The following is a 25,080-nucleotide window of genomic DNA, read 5'->3' on the forward strand; positions in this document are numbered from 1 at the left end:
ACTTTCTATTTCGAAGTTGAGATTTCACCATTAGGCTATCACAACCATAGGTGACTTTTTAGAATAAATATTAGCTTTCATTACAGAAGATATTCATTGTTTGGCAACTCTAATTTTTACTTTAAAGTTAATTTATAATCTGTTAAATGTCGACATATTCTTCCAAGAGAAAAATACTCTAAATGACATGAAGATTTATATATTACGTTATTTGAATTAGTATAGGTGCTGTTGAAAAAGGTATGGAATCTAATTTTTCATACAATATATGATAAAACTAAAAGAATTTTAATCTAAAACTTCCACAGAAATGCTAAAATTCCTGATATGCTTTCTATTTAAACTTTTTTTTTTAAAGAAAACTGGAAAAGGAAAACGCATATAGCGATAGAATTTATTCATGAATCTTTGTAAAAATTTGTTAAAAACTCAATGTATGAAGAAAACATTGTTTAGTTTAATTGCAGTTAAATCCCGTTTCGAAGCAACATGGAACTATTTTGGTATGGAGTTGATAATTTGGGCAGGGCCAAATGACGAGGACGAGGCCTGAACGAGCAACCCCCCCCCCCAAGATTTCAGCTCACATTAGCAGTGGATTGTTTTTCTTCTACAGGTGTCAATTGCCTCAGTGCCGCTTATACGACGGTTCTTTAGTGGAATCGGTTTTCAAACTTGGAACCCTCGAAGAAATCATCAGAAACAACTAAGTAAAGCATAGATTACTAACCCGTAAATTAATCTACAAATGAATTACAACACGCAAATCTGAAATGCGACTTTATAATTCATTAAGACAATCCATCATCGCATACATCTTGTTACTTTTTGGACAATCTGGACGCTTTTTCAGCTAAGTGTTATCTATCAAACTCTGGAACTTGGTAAAAACTGAATAATTTAATCGATTATTTTTTTCTCGTTTCCTGCGAAGCTAGTGTAGTTGTATGTTCCCGAAACGATACACAGTTTTAAATTTCCAGAATTTAATTATTTGTTAATCGAAGTTAATTAAATTTTTATTCCACATGAGCTGTTTCATCTGGTAGAGAATATTTTAAAAATAATAAAATTCTGTAATAATTGTAATTATAAATAAAATATTAGAACGTGAAAAATAATTAAAATAACTTTCTTAAATGTGCTTTTACTTCTTTAAAATAAAGTAGAGATCGATTTTTTTAAAGTGAAAATATGGAAATTTAAATCGTACTGTAAAACAATGATATGCATTGAAAACAATATTGTGAGGATATTAAGCCACAATAAATATCGTAAAAAGAAAAATTTCTAAATATTCATTGAAAATTAAAAAATATATTATACACCTGATTAAAATTTAAATTTATTTAGAGAATATCTTACAACTTCTTACGCTTTTATAAATTTATTTTTTCAGAGTTTTAATTTGTTTTTTATTTTATTCTACTCTAAAAAAGCTTATTTAAAAATATTTTTTAGTTTTTATTTTGTAAGCTGACGATTTACAGTGTATTTTTTTTTTTTTTTTTTTTTTGCCTTTAGTAAGAACGAAGGTATTAATTGAAGTCAAACCTGAGCTACATCTCACAACGGCCCTAATAAACCGATTCGAATCTTGCCGAGGATTTATTGCAGGGTCCGAAACAATAACATTAAAAATCGCCCTTCTTTTCGACCCAAAATCCAATTTAAAATATAAATATTCTAGACAAAGCCATCACTCTCCAAAAACATCACCAGTGCCACTCTTTCTTTTATTAAGTTTTCTTATACGAAAATAATAAAGAATTGAAAGTAAAGTTTATTGAAGTATATAAAAGTAGGCTTGAATCAAATACTTAAATGTAGAAGTTTGCGATGCTCCAATGTAATTTGCAAAGATAAAAGAAAAAAGATTATTCCGTCTATCATTGTTTATATCGGTAGAACAGCGATGATTGTTTTTATGTTATGAAATCGTTTCTAAAGCACTATTCAATAAAAAAAATTGCAATTTTGTGATCGTCTCGTGTCACGCACCATTGTTTTTATTATTATTATTTATTGGAAAGAGATTACTTGTTCGTATTCACTCAACGCTTAAATCATGGGTCTCAGAAAAAAATATAATTATCAAAATTTCCTGCCCGTAATATAAATCACCAGAATTTATCGTAATTCCAGGGGTGTTTGTGCTCCGGGGAAACCCCGGAATTCCGGGGATTTTGAACTTCGATACCCGGAAATTCCGGGGATCGTCGTTCAAAAGGAAGTAGGAATAATAATGAATTATTTATTTTGATCTGGGTAATTTTGTTTGCTTTGAAAGCAGAAAACGCAAGGTCAGTGTGTGTGGTCAAAACTCTTCCTTTCTTTCTCCAAAGGCAGTGATAAATGCGTGAAAAGGGGGAAAAAACTTCTTTTTTGTTCTTTCCTTATTGCGAGTTATGACTCATTCCCCCGGTTCTCGGACATTCTCTTCTGGATTCTTTTCGGCAAGTAGGCGCGGCAGAAAAAAAAAGGGAGAGACTTCGTTCGACCAGATGTGCGATCACGTGACCTGGGTTCAAAGGTCTTAATTTTGCAAAATTAATGGTTATTAATTTTGCAAAAAAGTATTTCATTGAACTTTTATAATTAGGTCATTCAATACTTCATAATTGTAATTTTTCATTTCTCCCCCCCCCCCCTTCTCGAAATGCCAAAATGTCGGTTGTAAGTCCGTAAAAGTTTCAGGGGATTTTTTGGGGTCCCACAAACACCCCTGCGTAATTCTCATATTGAACTTATGAATCCAACATCCAGATAACACTATCACTAATAATTACAACCCCTCCCCCCCCCAAAAAAAACCCGTGAATTTTATGTGAACTGAATGTGATGAATGTCAAAGACTATACCTGCAGATTTTCAGACATTTGATTCAAATGTCGTTCATCAAGCTTTTAATTTTCATTACTTTTGGCAATATAATCGACAAGGTGACATGTGAATAAAACATAAAATATGTCGCATTTTGCCAAAAAATTTTGATTGGTCGACCCAGACTTCAATGCGATGGATGTCGCCGACGTTAAGTCCAAATTCTTAGTCATCTGATTTAAATGTTATAATGTTCATTCAGCATATACTTTATATTATATTTAGAAGAATAATCAATAAGCTGGCAAGTGAATAAGACGTCACGTTTTTCTCGGCTAATCTTTTTCCCTTCGGCTAAGATTTTATCATAGATTATGGGAAAAAATTATTTTCATCGAACACTTCGATTACCTGCCAGTGGAATTATTAGAGAAATTGAAGCTTTTATATTATAATAGGGCATAAATAAATATCATAAATAGGACGATAGAGTTGTTTTCCAGAATTCATCATTCAAATTCAATTTCTAAAGTTAATCGCCGTCTTATTCATCTAATTGTTATTTCTTCGGTAACGAATCGGTAAATTTATTTTATTCATTTCACTATGAGAATTGCCTGACTAAAATCTAGTTAATGGTTAAATTAAATTTAATCAAACACTTTTTTTTTTTGACACGTTGTGCATATGCATGCTAAAAAAAAAGTTACTTTACTGTAGCGAAATTATCTGGCTTCATTATAAATTACTGAAGTAAGTAAATTGTACAATTGCAAATTAAGTTTATTTGCAGTAAAATATCTGTTTCCTTTCGCAATCTAATTTATCAAGCTACAATTATTACACTAAAGAAGTATTATGAACTACAACTGACGACAAATTATATATATATATATATATATAATATATGTTGTATCGTAGCTTTTTAGCTGCACTAAAAGTGCTTAACCAAGTACGCACTAAATTTGTTGAATACTTCAATTATTCAAACTCTGCATTCAATATTATGACTATGTAATCGGGGAACGTATCTTTTTTTTTTCTTTCAATTACTATTCGCAGCAAAAACTATATGATTTCAGATGTTTCTAAATTTTTAATAGATTTTATATAAATATGTCTTGATAAAAGGATGATTAAAATTGTTATTCATCGAATATTCATATTTAACATTAATCCCTTGACATAGGAATTTACTTAATTACCTAATTAGATAGCAGATCTTATTTTAGATAATTATTATTTTAATCCCTAGAACAATATAAGGGCATTTGAGGTAATGATGCGGTTTCAAGTGATTTTTGCATTTTAAGTTACTTAATACTTTTCCTTAATTGCAGATTTAAAGTTAAAAATTTAGTAATTCCATAGCGAAGCAGACTCGTCATTGTATACGAAGGGGTTAAGAAAAACCAATGAATGCAATTGAGGGGATAAAACTCACTTTTTTGGAGGAAAATATTAGCTTGCAATAGCTTTGAATTAAAAAAGTACTTAACCATAAGAAGCATGCCTAAAAATGAAGATAGGAGAATTCATATTCAAGATCTAATTGTTTCTTAATAAAATTCACTGGTTTTTTAAGCCTAAATATATATTGAAAAATAAATACATGGGGATCTAATGTTTAAGCAGTCCATTTTTCATGGGAATATTTTTCATATCTTGCATAAAACAGTAAGTTTGTACATATATTTACAAAATATTTTCCCCAGTATTCTTAAGAAACGACATCATTGTATCTTTTCCGCATTCTATATTGATCGTGTCAGAACTATAGTAATTTTTTTTGTATTAAATGTAATTTGTTGTATTTTTGTTGTGCACTAAAATCCTCGGATTCGACATGTATCTGAATTCCTGCTCGTTGCTGCAAATATTTTAAATAGGTCAACTACGTTGAAAAATCGATTTTTGGGGAAAACATCGAATGTTTTTTATTTATTATTTTAGATTTCTGAAAAAATTTCTTTTATAAAACTTTTTCTTTGAACATTTATTTTATATAACTCTCCTCAAGGGCCCACATTTCTCTAAGTGATTACGGGTGCAAAGTAACTAAAAATTTATCATATTCTGAGGCAAGGAAACTTGTGTATCCTCAACCTTCTAATACATCAACTTCGTTACCATACTCACAAGTTGTCAAAAATACTATTTCTGGTTGTACCCATACAGATGAAAAATTAACTCGAGTTGTTTGTTCTCCGCTTACAATGTTACAATCTTTAACAACTAATAAATCACATCCATATACTAATCCCTGTATTCCCGTTAATATTCAAAACCTTCCTTCACGAACTGCAAAGGATCTTAAGAAAAATCAAAATATAAAGAGAGAACTAAAAAAAAAAAAAAAAAAAAAAAAACGGAAAGTAAAATGTCTCCAGTTTGTAAAAAAACGAATTTTTCGAAACTTACATTTGATCCAGCATTTGGTGAAACTGATGTTCCTCAGCCAACTGGTTATGAACGTGAAACTACTAATGTCCCATCTAGTGAAATACCATAGGACCTGCATAAATTTAAAACTGTTACATATAAGAAAAAATATAAAAAAGATCAAAATTCTGGAAATATATCGAATTCTAAATTCTGGAAGACTTAACCTCGACAAGTCTCCCAATCTATGCCAGTCTCTAATTTTAGCTCTTCGCAGACCATAAATTCCAAATCAGCTGATAAAATGGATGAAACCAACTCTGAGCTTGAAACCAGGTCCACAGATAAGCCCAACCAAAACACTGACGCCGAAATAGAATCGGATAAGGCTATTGAATACAACCCTCACTAAACAATTGATGAAACCCCTCCTGCTCCAGAACCCTCTACTGATTTCTTCACAGTTGATAAAACTGTTTTTAGACCAAGTCCCCAAAAATGTATGATTCAATGGGTTGATCCTAAAAAATTTTACAATGACCCTTCAATTACACCTATTCATAACAAATACTTGAAAAAACATCGAATAAAAAGGTTACAATGATTTCTTTTCACTTGTTTTTGTAATTTATAGTACCTGTTTTTATATTATGAGAGTTGCATTTTCACTTTTTAAATTTCATTGATATTTTTATCTTTTAACATTTTTGGAAAAATTCCCTTTCTGGGATGTAATTTGCATTTTTAAGAATACTGTTACTATTCATTTTTTGTCTTTCATTTCATCACAGGAATTTTAAATTGTATGACTGGATTGTACTTGACATATTTTTACCATTTGTTTGGTGCAGTATAGCCATATTTGACTCTTGCTCCACTAAATCTCAAAATACCATACCATACCATATTTTATATAGCTTCTGATATAAAATAAGAGCATGCATTTGTTCATTTAGCATGACGCGTCATCCTGGCGTAATCTGTGTTTCTATCTATATACTACAATCTAGAAAGGAATATAACATATTTTTTCTAATTTTAGATCTCAGAGAAATTAAATCTCAACAGTCTTATAAAGAAATAGACTCGAATATTGACAATTTTTTGATGGTCATTAAAAGAAACTGAGAACATTTTTTTACAAATTCCTTTGTAAAGTTTTAACATTTAACAATGAAAGAAAGGATCAGCATCTGAATAAAAAAGAAGTTAAATAATACTTGATTTTCTTTAATTAATTGTAAAATTAATTATTATGAGTTATTTTGAAGCCAAATGAGAGATATTGTGCTTGCCCCCCTGTCGGCTTTGTCTTGCCTCCCCGCCGCCTCTGTTAGGTACTGATTTTACTATCTTTTTGAATGATAGCAAATGCTAGACATTTTCAGCCTTGTTTGTCCCATTCAGTGTGTACCAAGTTCATTATATTAAGCAAATTTACCTAATTTTACAGATTATATATAAAATTCTTTTTATAAATTAATATTATAAAATTTGTCGATTTTTTTGCAAAAAATTTAAGGTGTCGAGTGATATGGTCCACATTAAAAACATACGATTTGAAATAAAAATAAGTCGAAGAGTCTAAACAACATGACATATTTGCTGATATCTCTGTAGTACTTACTGCTGTTTATTATTTCAGTATAAATCAATTCTAAATAAAATTAATACATGCCAACTATTTTAATTCAACCATTCTTTGAAGAATAAATCTGTGATCAAATGCAAACTTTCAACTGAAATTCCGAAGCTTGAATTTTAGCCATTTTTCTCCCACTCTCGGGAAATAATATCTTCCATGAAAAGTTGATGGTTCAAAGTCGTGGTCAGCTGATTCATCTTATTCTCCCACGGCAAATTTCATTTTTATTTGAAAAACATCTTACGATCGTCGTCTTTCGTTTCCTTTGTATATTAAATAAATTCATGTGGGAAAAAGATTTTCTGCTTAGTTATACATTATTACTCTCGCTTTACGGAATATCCACTAAGAGGTAATAGTTTGCTGATTACATTTAATTTTATTAATAAGTTTATTAACTTAACCTACATTTAATTTTATTAATAAGTTTATTAACTTAACCCTTTCTAGGGCCGTGGGAAGTATGCTTCCCACCAAATTTATCAATTTTTGTATGAAATTATGTAGGTTGGTATAAGTTCTGACAAATTTTTTTAGAAAGACAGAAACTTAGATGCTTCAGTTCTTTATCTTACACAAAATGATGTGTCTTGATTTGTTACTTAATTATTAATTAATCAAATTAAATTTATCTAATAAGCTAAATGGACCCCTTTTCTTATTCTAATTTCAAGCCTCAAAATATTTTAACATAATATGACTAGAAAAAAATGACCCTTTAAAGGGTTAAATGTGTCTACGAATCCAGTTAGCATTAGTTTTTATTTGAGAACGATTGCGGTTTTATATACTTTTAATTTGCACCACTTTTTATTTTTTTTTTTTTTACAGATAGAATTTTGTAATCCATTTTTCCCTTACCTTCTTATGTGTTAGAAGATTGTAAATTTGTTTGCTTTTTTCACCTCGTTTATTTTATTATTTCACTCACTGTTCATAATTTAAATATTTATCATAATTACCAGTTAATTGATAAATTTAATTAAGTTTTTCAACACAGATGACGTAAATTCTGTAAAAAAAACAACAAAAAAAACTGTCGGAATCCGTATCTTAATCACCCATGGCTTTCAGCCGGAAATAGCTTACAGAACTTACTTCAAAATGATATTTTGCTAATAAATGATTCTAAAAGTATACAGAAATGTTTTTTTTAAATAACATCAAATTATCGCTTTAAATTTAAGTTTTGCTATAGAAATTAAAAGTCGTTTCATTTAACTCTTAGAAGTCCTGAACATATCCATGCTCTGATTTGGTGCTTAGGAAGCTATTATTCAAAAATTTATTTGTATGGAAATAATTAATTCCATACAAAAATTTATTTGTATGGAAAAAAGAAAAGAAGAGAAGAGAAAAGAAAGAAAAGAAGAAAAACTTTTATTTAAAATTGAGAAGGAAAGAAAAAATGCGACTTTCTTAAGTTTCTACGGATTAAAAGAAATTTGTTTTTATACTCAAAAGTATCCAATATTGCATCTAATATGATAGATTAGTGTCTAAAAATAGATTTATCTAGCGCCTACAACTTAATCCTTCAACTTCTTTCGATCAAGAAATGTCCAAAGTATGAACTATTTATGTTATTTTTGCTGATAATTGCCTTTGCTGATTTTTATAGTATTTTTGTTTCTAGTAGGAAAAGACGTGGGAAAGAAAGAAAGGAAAAAAAAAATGTACTCTAGTTAAGACTTTTCAAAAAAAAATCTTACACAAACATTTATAAAGAAACAGCGCACATGATTAAAAAAAAATCGCAGCATATATAAAGTATATTTATTTACTTCTTCAAATTCATAATTTTGAAAGAGAAAAATGATTATACTAAATAATATGTATTGTTTTTTTCAAATTTCACCACATTATTAATATAGTTATTTTATTAACATGAGACATATATTATTTAAATCTTTAATAAATCACATATATTGTTTAAGTCTTTATTAAAGTAAGAATTCTTTCTAAGATATATTTAGGAAGTATGTCACTTTCAGTTAAATCGCTTTACCTCCACATACAATTTTATGTAACATTTCTTAGAAATGATTGCACAATCATTAAGAAGCAGTTTTATGATCGTTTCTACAAAATTCCATTGAGTTGCACCACTGAAGTTTCCAATTAATTGAGTTGTTCATTTCTATTATGTAAAAAAAAAAACTCCATTTAATACATAACCGACTGCAGTGGAAGGTACACCCTCGTCATTTTGAATCTCAGTCAGATGGGTAATAGGATATGTGATTTGCATTATACTCTCTAAGCTTCGATCTCTCATCAAGGTAAGAATATTTTGATAGAATTTGGATTTAGCATCTATAAGTGCCGATTAAAATAATGATTTTCAGTGGAAATACGTTTTCTAATTCTGGAACTTTAAATGACCTGGGGCGTTGATGCGTCGTGAAAGTTTACAGACTGTGGTATTAATTTTAGTGCTGTTCTCGTCATTTTTCTACGGTTGAAATTAGGACGCTAGTTAGGAAGATTGGGAAGCGTTTACTAATGATTTGTTTTAAAAATCAGTAATACTTGTTTCTGTTTTATGAATTATGCTTCCTGTAAATAGTGCCGGATTTTAAAATTATTATTTTAAAGAAAATTTCAAATATATAGTATAATTGGTCATAAAACCTCTTTTCAGTAACTTACAATGTTGTTTTTTTGAAAGTTCTTCATTTGTAAAAATTTCGACGCTCAAAATAACTTTTTTTTACTTCAAATTAATATTTTATGTAACAAAGCAATCCTATTTAAATTTCCTATCAATCTGTAAGATGAGATTAAATTCTACAAATATTAAAAAGATTGATTTTTTTTTCTGCTCCTTTCTATTGTTATGCCAATAATTCTTTGCTTTAGAATGGGTTAGTAATTTCTCTAGAAAGTCATAAATTTTCTCGTAAAACTCCCCCTTTTCAAAATTACCCATAATTATTTTTTTATTATTCATCCTTGTATAGTGTAGGGTTCATCTTGTCTTAAAAGAACAAAATCCATTTAAACACGGAATAAATGAAATCTTCCAGCGTATAAAAGAATCTTCCAACGCATAAAATAATTCTCGCTTAATATTTTGAAGCGTTCATCTTATTTTGTGCTGTCTTTTCTTTTTTTCTTTCATGGCCTCGTTTTTGAATGTCGTAAAAAGTGTTGAAATATCTTTATTTTAGAAAAGATCTTACGATTTGTCATCGCCCGTAGGATTAAAAAGTGCATTATTATGAGCCATTATTCTTAATTAAATTTGCACAATAAGCAGAAAATATCATTTGACATGACAATAATATAATTCTACATTTTTTATTTGTTATTTTGACTGTCATTAAATGTTAAAATTATAAATAAGTTTTAAAATTTTATTTATTGGATTCATAAAAACCACTGAAAAATTTTAATTGGGAATTAACAACATGGCTTGTACTCCGTTTATTATTAAACTTACAAATTCTCTTAAATTGCTTTTTATATTTAATCTGCATACTGAAACTGTGACAGTTAACAAAGAAATTAGCAAGATGTGTTTAGAAAATCGAAGTTTTCAAAACGAATTTTTATTATTGTTAGAAATTATTGCTGCTGTATAATGAAATTCCTGTAGAAGGGTACTAACTGATCAACAATAATTCATAATTTATTTTTGTTAAAATCTTTCTTTCATATGCACTTGATTCAGATATGTGATCGCATAAGGTCAATCTCATTTTGCACATTTATCAAGTTAGCATTTAAGACCAACAGATATTTATCACCTATTCTCAAAAGTGAGAATGACATTTCGACTCCACACATAAATATTTAACGATTCATTGGTATATAGAAGACATCGCACGAAACATTATTTACTGAATAAATAAACCTCTTACAAATATCACAGAATAAATGAGCAAGCGCCCTAAATCTGAAATATATACAAAAAAAAAAATGCGATCTTAAATTTATAGTGGCTTAACAAGTAAGTGAAAAAAAGATTTTTGGCGACTTTCGGCTAAATGACTGCAGGTGCAGTAAGAAGTCTGTACAGCGTATTTGGATTGGGCCCAAAACGTATCTCCCGTCGATTCAGCAATGTAGTTGCATCATCCTCACGAAATGACCTCGTCTTGCTGATTTTTATCTTTATCCTTTGACGTCGGGATCGTAATGCATTAACTGAACTTACCTATGAATTGATTCTTTTACCTCACGCGAAATCGAAGGGTGTTGTACCCATTGAACTTCCGATATTTGCAAAAGGCGAAAATGGAAAAGCGTCCCCCCCACATCTTTTCCACTTACCCCCATTTTGCAAGTGTATGATTTTTTTTCTAGTTACCCTCAAAAATAAAACTTTCACCTAGTAGTAGTGTTAGTGATTTTGAATACTAAACATCTGCTTTACTTTTACCATCAATGCTGCAGATTCTATTGAAAATTATATACGCGAATATTGAAAAATTATATGCATTAAAGTATGTGACTACGTTAAAAAGTCTATTTTTTGCAAAGCTATGAATTTGTTTTTTAAATTTAATATTCTTAATGTTTGAACATGTTTCTTTATCAAACCGCTAGAATTTTGTTTCTAAGTCTATTTTGTGGGAAGTTATGCTGATTTTTATATTTGCCTTTGCAAATGTTTTAATACTAATTTAATCTTTGGATGCTATTTTCTCAAATACAGAATATGATAGAATTTTCTTACAAAAAACTTCATAAATTAAAATCTAATGCATATTTTTTGTTCAAATTTGACACAATAATTTCTGAGTATTTTCTGCTGTTCCTGAGCTAGAGAATATGTAATCTATTCGTTTTGAATATTTTATAGTTATTTTAGTGCTTCACAATGGGAAAAAAATGGAAAATTCCGTGTTTCTTTAGGCCAGGAACTAGATAATATATTCCTTAAACTATCTGCAAAATTTTAAGTAAATCATTTGATAAACCTCTAAACTAGAAGATTTTTTGCTTCATACCTCATTTTAGCCCCCCCCCCCCAGAAAAAAAAAAACTCTTTTGTACAATTTTTAAAATACCTTTGGCATTTAACTGGTATATTTTGGTTTCATGGATGTTTTTTCAATCTGTTTTATACAAATATTCAAAAATATAACAATTTTCGAATGTTTTTCAAAAAATTCATCCGAACATAGTCACATTCCGAATTTTAGAAATTGTGTGAAAAAATTCATAGCAATGTATCCCTTATAGGTCGAGATCCCTGTCAGGTAATAAGATCGGAATTGCGTTACAATTTTTATATTTCACTCTGGTTTATCATTATTTATTTACCTAATTTTAATTGTTTTCATTGAGAAGATTGCAATTTCATTGTCATTAAAAAATTGCACACTTCCCAGAAACCCGTCATAAATGTTAAATTAGATAATGCAGCTGTAAATGTTTTGAATTGAGCTTAGCAACATCTTCGCTCTTGAGGTCGTCCATTAAGTAAATTTTAGTCCTTCTTATATGTTTATATATAAAGAAAATACATTTTTAAACGTCACTCATAAATCATGCCCTAAAGCAAAAATTCTTCCAAATAATTCAAGAGCTGATGATGTAAAATTTCTTCTATCCTATTATGAAAACGATTTTTTTTTAAATTTTTATTTTCGAATGACAGGATTTTTGAATGTTCTTTTATAACATTAATAAAATTGGAACCTTTTAACCATCTCTTAATATTCTCTTTGTTCTCATTCTTTTTTACCCACACTAATATTTTACCGTCAGCATTTTCTCGGTATTTCCTGAGCCCATTAAAATCATTATTTAAATTCTTGAAACAAAAAACTTAATAGCAAAGATACAATTTTGTTCCTCTTTAAGATTATATTTTAATTGATCAGCAGATGCAACATCCAGGAATCCAGCGAAATCCGTTAAGTGCATATCTTCTAATATATATTTTTGGTTTTACTTATTGAATCCATTGTTCATTTTCTTGTCTTGCATATTATATTTTTATGAGATTTGATCACATTTTTCAGATCAGTGGTCCTTGTTTTATTCAATTATTTTAACGTCTGTGTCACAATCCTATTTTTAAACACTTTAATTTAACTTCAGTTGTTTCATGCTTGTAAAGATTGACTTCGTAATCTCTTCTTCACTCACTTTTTGATGGGATTTCTGGATGATAGAATGAGCTTTATTAATATTTTCGGAATTTAATTATTAATTAATAATTAAATCTTGATTCCGGACCAGAGATAACACCTGATACTGTGTTTCAGAAGCAATTGATCTCAAGATTAAAATGTGGAAAATAATTAAGATAAAAACTACTGTTTTGTGAAATAATAAACTTATGCTATAAAAACTGCTTTTCGTTATATTGATTCACGTTAACGTTTTTAAATATGCGACGCTGTTCCATTTTATATCAAATGCTTTAAAACATACCAAGCAAGGGCAATGTACTTTTGAGAAAAGCGAAACCACTGGATCAAAAATAATAAAAGTTATAATAAAATAAAAAGTCAACTATGTCTTCTCTTTTTTTCGTCCTAAAAAAACAAACCGCTTGGAAGAAAATTTCTTGTTTAATTATCTACTACTCATCTTTCAAATATTTAATGAGGAGGGAAAATAAAACGTCAGATGAAATTGATATGTTTGCACATTTAAAATGTGAAATCCAAAGGAACTTCAAATATCTAAGAAGTTAAAAAAATGTATATAAAGTTTTAATAATTAAATGATTTTAAAATGTATTGTATATCTAAGTGATGCTGTGATAGAATTTTTTAATTCATAATTGAAAGTCCATGAAAAAAGAATTAAAATGAATGACAAAATCATCAGATTTTTAATTTCAGCAGTAGAATTTTTTCCCCTTTCAACAAAAATAAGATCGAAAATAATTGATTCTTTTTATGGAAGGATTTTTCGTTTCCTTTATAATAAATAAATTTTTATAATTAATGCATTCGTTTTTGGAATAAATTCTTTTTTTTTTTTTTTCATCCCCAGTAACTTGAAAAAATATATCATTTTCGCTTCCCCCCCCCCACACACACACACTCACATTTGTCTCTGTTTCATTATTTTTTGATTCTCTTTTAAGCTGTGGTCTTTTTTTTATATATATATATATATATATATATATATATATATATATATATATATATATAAGATGCGGGAATTCTTAAATATGTTTTCCCAATTAAATGCTTTCGTGAATTCATATTCATTGTTGTTATTGTTTTTTGTTTGTTTTAAACTTTGATAACTATTAAAAAGATTTTGCATTCTTACATGTCATCTATTCTCTTGAATTTCTTTTTAATACTTACCGTCTTGTGTTCTCACAAGACGTTCCTCTATTCGTTAACTTTTTCTCTGCATATAAAAATTACAGAGTAGCGAGAGAATGAATCATAATTTTCTTTTAATCCAGCATCCATCTGCAATTATCTATTTCTTTATTTGTTTATTATGCCTTTTCTTGCCCTTATTTATATGTTTAATTTTATTGTTGAAGGCCGCGGTGTCAGAATACTGGGAAGTCGCGGCTTCGAATATTCCGGAATATTCGCCACGTGTACGCCATAAAAAAAATGTAAACGCCACGTGTAAAAAAAAATCCATAGGGGGTCAGACGTTTTCTCGCTGTTGCGTAACAGAAATTTGGTGGCGGTGGTGGAGATAGAACTGAGTTGTCCTCGAAGGAGAACATTTAATAGAAAAGCTTACTGCATGTTTTCGTGAAAATAAACATTTAATTAACTGTGCTGAATTAATTAAATGTACTAATTAGATTTTTGAGAAGGCTGGAAAAAATTAAAGCTCCGTGCAATTCATACGTTAAAATAGAAGTGGGTTTGCGTCTTAGAAATCAAGCAGCGTTAAAAAAAAATTATTTTAAAAGCCCCCCTACTGAATATAGCCTAAAATAACCCATCTGTTGGTTTAAAACTTTTTATTTTTAATATTTTCTGGTTTTTATATCACCTTCAATGGCACCTCGATTCCTTCCTCGCTGTATACGTATTTTCCGCTGTACGAAGCAGTGCTTCAGACGATTTCCTGAATAGCCAGTCTTTCCTCACCTCACGCGCTTTTGCTTTCACGGAATTCTAGTTGCTTTTAGTACTGACTTGACCATAAGGAATAAAATAAATAATCCAAGATGAGATCAGATGTTTAGGATTGAAGGAAACACGGGCTTGATCTAAAGACATTAAACAGTAAAGGAATATTGTGCAGGTAAAGAAGTCATGATTTCTTTTCGCTCTTATTTGGTTGTTTTGTCTTTGTCTTTTTAGGTAGCGTAGCAAGGAAACTAGTAGTATATTGTTGGTTGATTTTTTCATCTTCAGGTATCCAAATAATATGCTCAATTCCTCTAATGTTAAAAAAAGTTTGTCATATTTGGAAATAGGTTGTCTTCAATCTCAATCCACCTTGAACCTTTAATCTGTCAGTCTTTGTATACACGATAATCGCTCTTCTATATAGACTGGTTTCGATAGTGAATAAATTTTGTCGTAGATTTACCAAGTTTAAAAAGCTATTTCACTTTAACATGTAAAATTAAATATCCAAATAATTTTTAAAAATAATGACTAGACTTTCCCGCTTATAAAAAAAATTAATATTCAGTAAAACCATTGAATTTATTAGGATTATTTTTCAAATCAATTTTGAAGAAGATATCCAATTTTGATCGATTTTTCAAAGCATCATTTCGTTTGTGGTAGTGCAGCGTTTTTATGATTTTCTGTCTAAGTAAAAGATTTGTTTTTATTTTTTGTGGAGGCTACGAGTTAGTTCAAAAAATGATGAAAGTATGATGGCTGGAATGGAATGCAATACTGGCTTACTATTATCCCCACCCGCCTTCATTTGGGAGTATAACAGTAAAAAATCAAGAAGAAGAGTAAAAAATTTTGTGTTTGGTTGCATTATTATATATCCAACAATGTTAATAACGCTATTTATGGATATTTATGTTTTAGCTTCGAGTGAACAAATGCTTGAATAACTGTAGAAAGATTTCGAATTAAATGTGTAGAACGTATATCAGCAATAAATTATTTTATTAGTTATAATAGTCAAATTATTGGAGAAGTGTCCAATAATTTAACAAGAAAATCATAAAACCTTACAAAGAGCTAGTACAGATTGCCATTATTGTTTCCGTTGTAATTTTAGAGAAACAAGTTTAAACTTCTCCCCTTTTTCTAGTGAATGCAAAACCGATTAAATTTCTAGCAAATATTTTTAATTAATTTTTGAAACCAATTAAATTTTTTTAACACATTATACCATTCGGAATCTATTTCGAATTTGCTATTATTTCAGCTTCACTTTAAAAGAATCCAATTTCAAATACTAATGAAATCCTTAGAATATTTTCAGCATATTATCCTAAAACCTGAGAAGTGTTAATTGGAAATACATTGTTTTATCTTTAATTTTTTATAATAGTTTTCAGGAGAAATCAAATTCTGTATTTTAAAATTTCGTAAAAAAAGTCTGAATTATAAAAAGATTTTTTTTTAAATGGTCTTAAACGTAATTTTGTGATTCTTGTTCCGGTGAAAATTTTCTTTTTCCCATGAATCTATCAGAATGACGTGAATTTTCGGCATGTTACTGTGTTTCAATATTCGATTTTCTTTTTCTTTTGGTGTGATTTTCCTTCCATTCAGAGACTTCTAATAGTGAAGAAAATATTCTTTTTTTTTTTTTTTTTTTTTCACACATAAACACTTCACTTTTCACTTAGAATTTTATAATACGATTATGCTGTTTTGGTATCGACCAATGTTTACAGAATAAATTGCAGCAATTCATTGATACCATAGTTGCACTATAAAAGAGAAAGTAAATAGATATGTCATCATAAAAAAGATAGCGACAAAACGACTTGATTTATAATAAACGCTGCTACTTTCGGACGGTTCATATGTTTATCTTCTGGTAGACAGCGTCTGGGTTTCATTCAGGGTCAAGTATAAATCCAAACATTCATTTATTTCGTAGTGTCTGAGCAAGGAAGGTTGTCAAAAATTATGTCTATTTTTCAGCCTAGGAAATCGATATTAAAATATTTGTAGTCAGCGTCTGAACAAGATTGAAATTTCTGAGGATGTTCGCTCTCATTACAGTTCCATGTAGATTTTTTTTTTAATCAAAAAGTCACTACCGAATGATAATTTTAAATAATGCCATTTTCTTCCCCATATTTAATCTTAAATGAGAAATGCATTTTACTGCAACTGATTAAATATATAGGGACTTAACAGCGTTTGTTTATGTACCTAGCTTTTATCTAAAATAGTCTATCTTCACATTAAAGATCAGTGTATGATTTGGCATCCGGAGAGGCATTTTAAAACTGTGAAAGGAGTTAATATTTTTTATAGAATGAATCCTCCTTTTTCTTTTCTAATGTGATGACAAACAATACAGGACAGTCATTTGTTGAGAAGTATATAAATATTATCTTGCATTTATATTTTAGAACAAAGTGCAGAAGATTTTCGATTCGAGTATTGGAATTAATTACATAGTTCTAGAATGATCAATAAATTATTGAAGTGATAGTTCATGCTTGTATGATTTGAAAAAGAATCTTTCATTACTAACAAAGGAAACATACCATCATTATAAACCTAGGTAGACCATTAAAGCGTTTAAAGATGTGATGATAATTTAAAATATTTAAACAGTTACTTCTTTTCTTTTGTATCAAATATATTAAAAAATAATTTAATTATGGATATTTTATATTTATTATTTATTCACACTTGCTATTTTTAACTGCGCAATGACGTAAAATTTTTCTTTATTTTCAGGGCCCAGTATGAGATTAAAAAGGCACTTCATCCACCGCTATCCATTGTTTTTTATGTGTTTTGTCTTCTGTGGCATCTTTATAATCTACTATCGATTTAACTTAGATGACAAGGTATCGTACCAGTTCTTAGCTGATGACGCAGTGACTAATTTCTTGATCGATACACCTGGCTGCCAAATACCTGCCTGGAATCCTTGGGATGATTCGGTCAAAAGCTTATTTGAGAAAGTAATTACCCCTTATAAATGCTCTGGTAGACCTTCTTTCCTGAGAATATTGCCTAATGGTGTGATATCTGTTGAAGATGCTTTACTCCAATATTACTATGAAGTGGACCCACAAAACGTTTCTTGTACTTATCAAGAAATACTACGGAATGCGACGGGAAGTAACGAAGAAGTAGATAATAGTATTTCTTTAAAAGCCCCAAAAGTTCTCGTATTTGATCAGCCTATGGAAATCAATTTCATGAAAACGACTTGCAAAATTGGTAATGAATTCGACGACTTTGTTGAGTTCCTACCTCTTACACCTCTGAATACTGATGTTGAAAAAAGATGTGTTGATAGAAATATTAAAATTAAAGTACAAAAACCATTGAATGTTATATTTTTAGGAATAGATTCCATATCACGCCTGAATTTCATACGCCACTTTCCAAAAAGTCAGGAATATTTGTCAAGGTTCTTATCCCCAATAACGATGGAAGGATACACCAAAGTTGGCGATAACACTTTTCCAAATCTAGTGCCTTTGTTGACTGGACACTATTATCAACACTACTATGATGAAACTCACAATCGAAGTATGTTTTTTGATGATGTGGAATTTTCGTGGAAAATATTTTCTAAATTAGGTTACAGAACTCTGCTAGCTGAAGATGCTCCGGAAATTGCAACTTTCAATTACTTTAGAAATGGTTTTAAGTCTCCGCCTACTGATTACTATTACAGACCTTTTGCTTTGGCCGTTGAAAATTCCGATTTAAGGGCAAATAGCAAAGGACAATGCTTTGGAAGTAAAATGGAAATGGAAGTTGTTTATGATTATTTAAAAAGCTTTACAGATACAATGGGTCAAAACAGACCCTTTTTTGCTTTCCTATTCCTCGCTAGGTTGACGCATGACGTCTTCAATTTTGCAGGTTATGCTGATGAACCAACTTATCAGCTATTGAAATATTTACATGAAAGCAACATTTTGAACAATACAATGTTAGTATTTTTTAGCGATCATGGCATAAGATATGGCAAAATACGAAAAACACGTATTGGGCAATATGAAGAACGAATGCCTTTTATGCACATAATATTGCCCAGATGGTTTCTTAATGAGCATCAGATTATCCAAAAGAATTTAATCACTAATACTAAAAGATTAACAACTCCTTTCGATGTACATTCAACTATATGTCACTTAGCGAGCTTGATGTCGGGTGATACTCAGTGGGATTCAAAATTGAAACCAGGAATTAGTTTATTTCGAGAGGTACCAATCACCAGAACGTGTTCGGATGCAGGAATCACGCCCCACTGGTGTACCTGCCAAGTATCCAAGCCGATATCTAAAGATGAATCTGCTGTAAGAATAGCTGCAGAAACTGTGATACAGACTATTAACAAGTGGTTAAGTCTCCATGAAGACAAATGTGCCGTTTTAACTCTCAAACAGATTCTGGATGCCAGAGTAACTGCCACTGGGCTGTTATCGAACCGAAATGGTAGTGAAACAACTAATCAGAAATTACTAGACTTTGTAAATTATCTGATTATTGTGTCTGCGTCGCCAAGCAAAGCTATTTTTGAAGCAACAGTTCTTTGTGAATTGGTAGAAAGTGGGGAGTGTGAAGTTATTGATGATATCAGTCGAATCAATGAATATGGTAAACAATCTGACTGCATATCAGATACAGTGCTGAAAAAATTTTGCTACTGCTTATGAGACAATTATTACTTTGATTTTAGAAGATTGGGCAAGAGTTAAGAAAGTACAAAATGAGCTCTATTTCTTGGATTAAGGATTCAAAGTAGTATATTTATTATAGTCCTGATGAAATTTTGTTTTAGGTTTATAATTTAGATAGTTTCAAGTGCCAAATCTCTTATTGGCCCTTTTCCAAATTCCTAAAGGACTTGAATTAAGATCGTTCAAACTTAAATATTCTACTTAAGTTTCATATAAAATATTATTTTGTGCCATACTATTTAAATAACCTGAAGTTATTAATTTTTGTACTTTGCTCAGTTTCTTAATATATAATGGTCGAATGATTATTTACGATGAAACTTTCAGATCAACGAGAGACATTTTTCTCTATTAATACATAAAAGTCTGAAATAAAATTTAATCTAAAATTATTTGAGTGCTGATTAATTACTGACAACTGAGGATATATTTGTTTCCTCTGTTTCAAATGTGGTGTGTTACGGTGTGAACTTCTAACATTTATTGTAATAACATCAAGTTCTGTTAACAAGTATTTCATCTTTTTTGTTCTGCAACGCCTTTCAAATTTACAGATTCAGAATTTGTCAGGCTTGGCTATTTCGGTTAATTTTTCATAACCAGTCTTATTCATTAGTTTAGCTGATAATCCGAAATAAGATTATTATTATATTTTTCTTCTTTGGATTTAGATTTGCATCCTTATCCATCCATTATAGTTCACTTTCTTCCAATTATTCTATATTTATATTTGTGTATAATAAATTATTTTACAATTTACCCATTTTTAAATTATTTTATAATTTACCCACACATTTTCTCCATTTAGATGAATTCATTTATTCAGGTGATTATATTAATTACTCTTTGTATATGCAGGGATTTTTTGTATCAATATACATTGATTCATAATGCTTTAGCATTCCTGAACATTTTTATAATATAGTGCTATAAGCAATGTTCTAACAATTATTGTTTTACTTATTGTATAGTGTGTGAAAAGGTGAAAAAAGTGTACATATTTTTCTGTATTGTTTATCCCTTGGCTATTATTTTTTTAAGTTAAATTGCCACGTTCTATCAGCCAAATACATTCCCCAGATATCTGAATAATCATATGCTAAAATTGATTTATTTTCTGCGGTATCTTGAATGTTCTAAGCTTCTGTTCTCCAATTTATCTGAATCCGAAACATCTTTTACTTGATTATACTGGTTTAAAACATAGGAGCAGGCCCCATTTACTTTTTATATCAATATCGTTCTGAAAATATGAAAATAATAATGGATAACTTGTAAAATTGCTTTAATATATGATTTAGACTAGAAGACGTCCGAAAAATGAAATGTCCAACCTGATTATTTCCTTGTAATAGATACTATATTGCATTGTTTGATTTGTAAAGGAACTTTCATATTTGTTCATGGTCCGACAAGCCAGAAAGATTTAAATTTGTTATATGACACATGTAGGTCTTTTACTTGTATAATCCATTCGATTTTATTAATTATTGTGCAGGCGTCCGATATTCCAGATAATTGTTTTTTGTTGTCAAAACATTTTATTATTTGACAATTTTTCAAGGCCAGTTTTTCTGATAGCATTCATTCCTTACCAATAAGTATGTTATATGTATTGCAAAGTTCTTGTAACTGGATCATCTAGAGTTAGTATCTTGATATAACTGATTGATAGAACAAAAAAAAATGTGTAATTTTTTTTTTTTTTTTTTACATTTTTGAAAATATTTTTATTCACAGAAAAGGGAAAATTTTTTCTAAAATAAGTATATGTATAGTTATCCAATTTATTCAATAAATATATGTTATAAAGTTTAATATTATTTTAAAATCATATTTCTATATACATGCATTTCTATTGTTAATAGAAGTCAGTACTATTGTAAATTTTTCCTGAGTGATTGTTAATATGTAACGATATATATGTATGCAAAATAATCTTATGATCTGCATAATTGGTTAATGATCGCAATGAATTGCTAGTACATGTGTGACATCCTTACGTGAATTCTTGATGAGTTCTTATTGTGATAGTATTATGAAAGAGCTTAAATCAAATAAAACTTCAAAATGCCTCGAATCCTTATAATATTGCATTTTTGTTTGTAAATATTATATATTGCAATAAAAAACAAATAAGTTCTGAGAATATCAAAAATAAGTTGTAGAAAGTCCGATACCACCTATGCTTTATTAGTTGCTATAATACATTAAAATAAACTTTTAATAACTGAAATTTACTTTCGGTTTTGGGAATATTTACAACTGATGTTTGCAGATATTAATCGTATACAGATACTTATAATTTATTTAGATGAAATCAAAATGTAATAATTCATGCTGTGACGTCTCGCTCGTTTGCACAGTTTAATATAAAAGATTTCCATTTTAATCTTGTTTACCACCAATTATATTCCTTCTAGGTATTTTTTTCTGAAAAGAAACTTGCTGAAAACTTAGTTTCCACTAATTAGTGGTATATCCCAAAAGAAAAGTCTCAAGATGAAACTTTTCTATGCATACATATTTTAAAATTCGTAGGATAACAAAGGACAATGAATATACAGTTTTCAAAAGCAAAGTATTCTTATTACCACATTTCAGCATTACTATTATTATTATTTACAGGTGACACTCTTGTGTACTCATCTTTCAGGAAACGATTTTATATAAAGTGCAGACCATGGATGAATAGGAGGACTTAAACCAAATTCCACATTAAATAGATAAATTTTTATGTGTGCATCTTCCTCAAAATATGGAAGAACATAAAAGGCGAACTTCTATTAAATTGAGAAATGTGCTGGATGAAAAAAGTCTGAAAAACATGGTACCATTTTCAGTGAAAGTTACTTGGAAAAGTTTTCCTTATGTGTTGTAATAAAATTCGTTTCAATTGCAATGAAAAATGAATATGCAGGTTTCAAAAGCTAAGAATATTTATTGCCACATTCCATGAATTTTTTTAACATAGGAAAATCTTGTCCATCGTTGAAAAAACGATATTATGAGAAGTATTGTCCACTGATGAGTTGAAGGACTTTATTTAGATATCTACTCATCAAACTGCTTAAGCCGTGACAATTTTTCTTAAATCAGTTACTTGAAGAAAGCATGATATGATTTATATTCATATTCTCTTGTTTTTGTGCTTATTTTTATTGTGTTAGAGAATCCCCTAAAAATCGAAGCCTATAGATATAATTTATTTGCCATCAAGAGACATTTTATTTTTCTGAAGCGATTACTGTTGCTTATTATCATCTGTGAAAATAATCACCAATGTAAAAATTAGCTTTCTTTTTCTTTTTTTTTTCTTGTAGATGCAACAAAAAATAAAGCCTCGGTGGACTTCAAAAATTCATAACAATATGGGTTTATTTATATATCTAAAAAAATGGTAAAAAAATAAATAAATATGAATTGCATTTTTTCGCTGTGTCTTGATCTTTATTATATTCACATTTATGCTTCTTCAAGCTCAACTCATTAAAATACACTAAATTATGGCGTGATTTATTGCAAAAGTCGGAATATAGTGGTAGTAAAAGAGACCCATTATTCGCTTGATTTAGAATGATGGGTTGTTTTTCCTATTCTCGATTCCACTATTCTTACATTATTTTTCTAAAATCAGTTTTATATATTTCCAGTTACATGTTTTTCCATGTTTTCAATTTAATTTTTGTTTCCAACTATTCTTATATTGTTTTTTGTTAACTAGTTGTACCATTAAAACAGCATGATATATCGAAGGACTTGTTTCTACATAACAAAAATAATTAACGTATAGTATTTCTTACAGCTGAGATATATTAATTCGATTCTGCACGGCGTATTTATTCTAACCATAGCTATTTAAACAGAATATGAATAAGTGCAAGAAAGATATGAATTTTTTAAAAATGAATTTAAACTTAAAATTTTAATGAAAATCAATTATTAAAATTTTTTTATTGTTTAGTTGAAGTATCTGAATTAAAAGCTTTCGTATTCAGAGTCCACATTGTAATTAGTGAATTAATTTAATTATTTTAAATTGGCAAGTCTTACCAATGCTCAGTTTAAGTTATTGTATTATATATGCCAAAGTTATTATATTATATATGTTATTATGTTATATATATACAAAAGTGTTGGAAATATTTTTTATTGTTTTCTTTTTAAGAAGTGTCTTAATCCGCCCGAAAGTTGGAATAATTTGTGCAATTTCTTAATAGCTCTTATAGTTTTAAAATTAGTTTTATAACAGTTATGCTGTAATCAAAAAGAGCAAAGAGTCATCAAATAATGCGAACTTTTCGTATGTTTATTTTTTGTTTCAACAATCAGATTTGGGTTATATTGTAATGTAATACACATCTAGAATTATTATGCATTTTTTTACACTTAATTTGAATTTGAATAGATGAATATAGTGCTGATTCAGTGGTCTTAAATAATTTTTGTTTTTATAAAACTTTATAATTTGTTATTGTGGTTTGTTTTATCTTAATCCGCCCGATAGATAGGAAATTTTCTGTAGTCTTATATTATATATAGTTCATACAATTTTTTAAATTTATTTCATAATATTTGTGACAGAAATCTCAGTTGTGCTCTTATCAAAAAGAGGATATTGTCATTAAATAACGTGAACTTAAGAATTTTTCATATACTTATTATTTTGTGTTTAAAAGATCAATGTGGATATATATTATAATATAATACACATCTGGAATTATTATACATTTTTTTGCACTTATTTTGGAATCTGAATATATGAATGTAGAATTAATTTAATTGCCTTAAATGATTTTTGTTTTTATAAAACTACTTATAATTTGTTATTCTGTTTTGCTTAATTGTAATATTACAGAGCAGTAAAAATTGTACTTTGTGAGAAATGTCATTCATTTCCTGTTTTCTGAAAGAACAAATATATTTTTATACTAATGTCCCTGCTGTGTCTTTTTTTTGTTTTTGCCATTATTTTAGCTTATATGAAAACGATTCTCTCATATATGGAAATGGTGAATACTTACGATTTTCTATTTAATTCATTCGAGGCGGATTGCACACAGCTAACAGATGCGCCATCTTGAAGGGATAAAACTAAACATTTATTGAATTCTCTTTTTCCACAAAATTATAAAATAGTGGATTTATTTAAAAATGGTACACACTCATAAATGTTAGCTAGTAATTCTGAATTGTGATTTACTAGCGGGTGAACTTGTTCATAAGACTAGGAGCTGCAACATCTAGTAATATTATTTCAGATTTGTAAAAGGAAAAGAAAAAAAAAGAGTAGGGAAAAATATTTATTTTATATAAAATAACAAAAACAAAATCATTATCAATGTCAAAATATAAAAAAAAAAAATGAAGGATTCATATATATATATATTACTTGCACAAAACAACGAAAACTCAAACAAAAATTTCAAATAATATTTCTATTATTTTCACTAATTTTAATTTCTCC

At 28.9% G+C, this 25,080-nt stretch overlaps 2 protein-coding genes across 2 annotated transcripts in view; both read left to right on the top strand.

The window, feature by feature from the left end:
• Positions 1–24,446, top strand: part of LOC129960117 (uncharacterized) — a 159,886-nt gene extending 135,440 nt beyond the window's left edge. The window contains exon 3 of the mRNA XM_056073248.1: positions 17,647–24,446. Coding sequence (XP_055929223.1) covers positions 17,647–19,589 — 1,943 coding nt within the window. The 3' untranslated portion in view covers positions 19,590–24,446. The remainder of the gene's footprint in view (positions 1–17,646) is intronic.
• The window catches only part of LOC129960118 (nocturnin-like), a 161,683-nt gene that overhangs the window by 27,305 nt on the left and 109,298 nt on the right, over positions 1–25,080 (top strand). The window lies entirely within an intron of this gene.

The sequence above is a fragment of the Argiope bruennichi genome, chromosome X2 (assembly GCF_947563725.1).
Source record: "Argiope bruennichi chromosome X2, qqArgBrue1.1, whole genome shotgun sequence".
Taxonomy (NCBI): domain Eukaryota; kingdom Metazoa; phylum Arthropoda; class Arachnida; order Araneae; family Araneidae; genus Argiope; species Argiope bruennichi.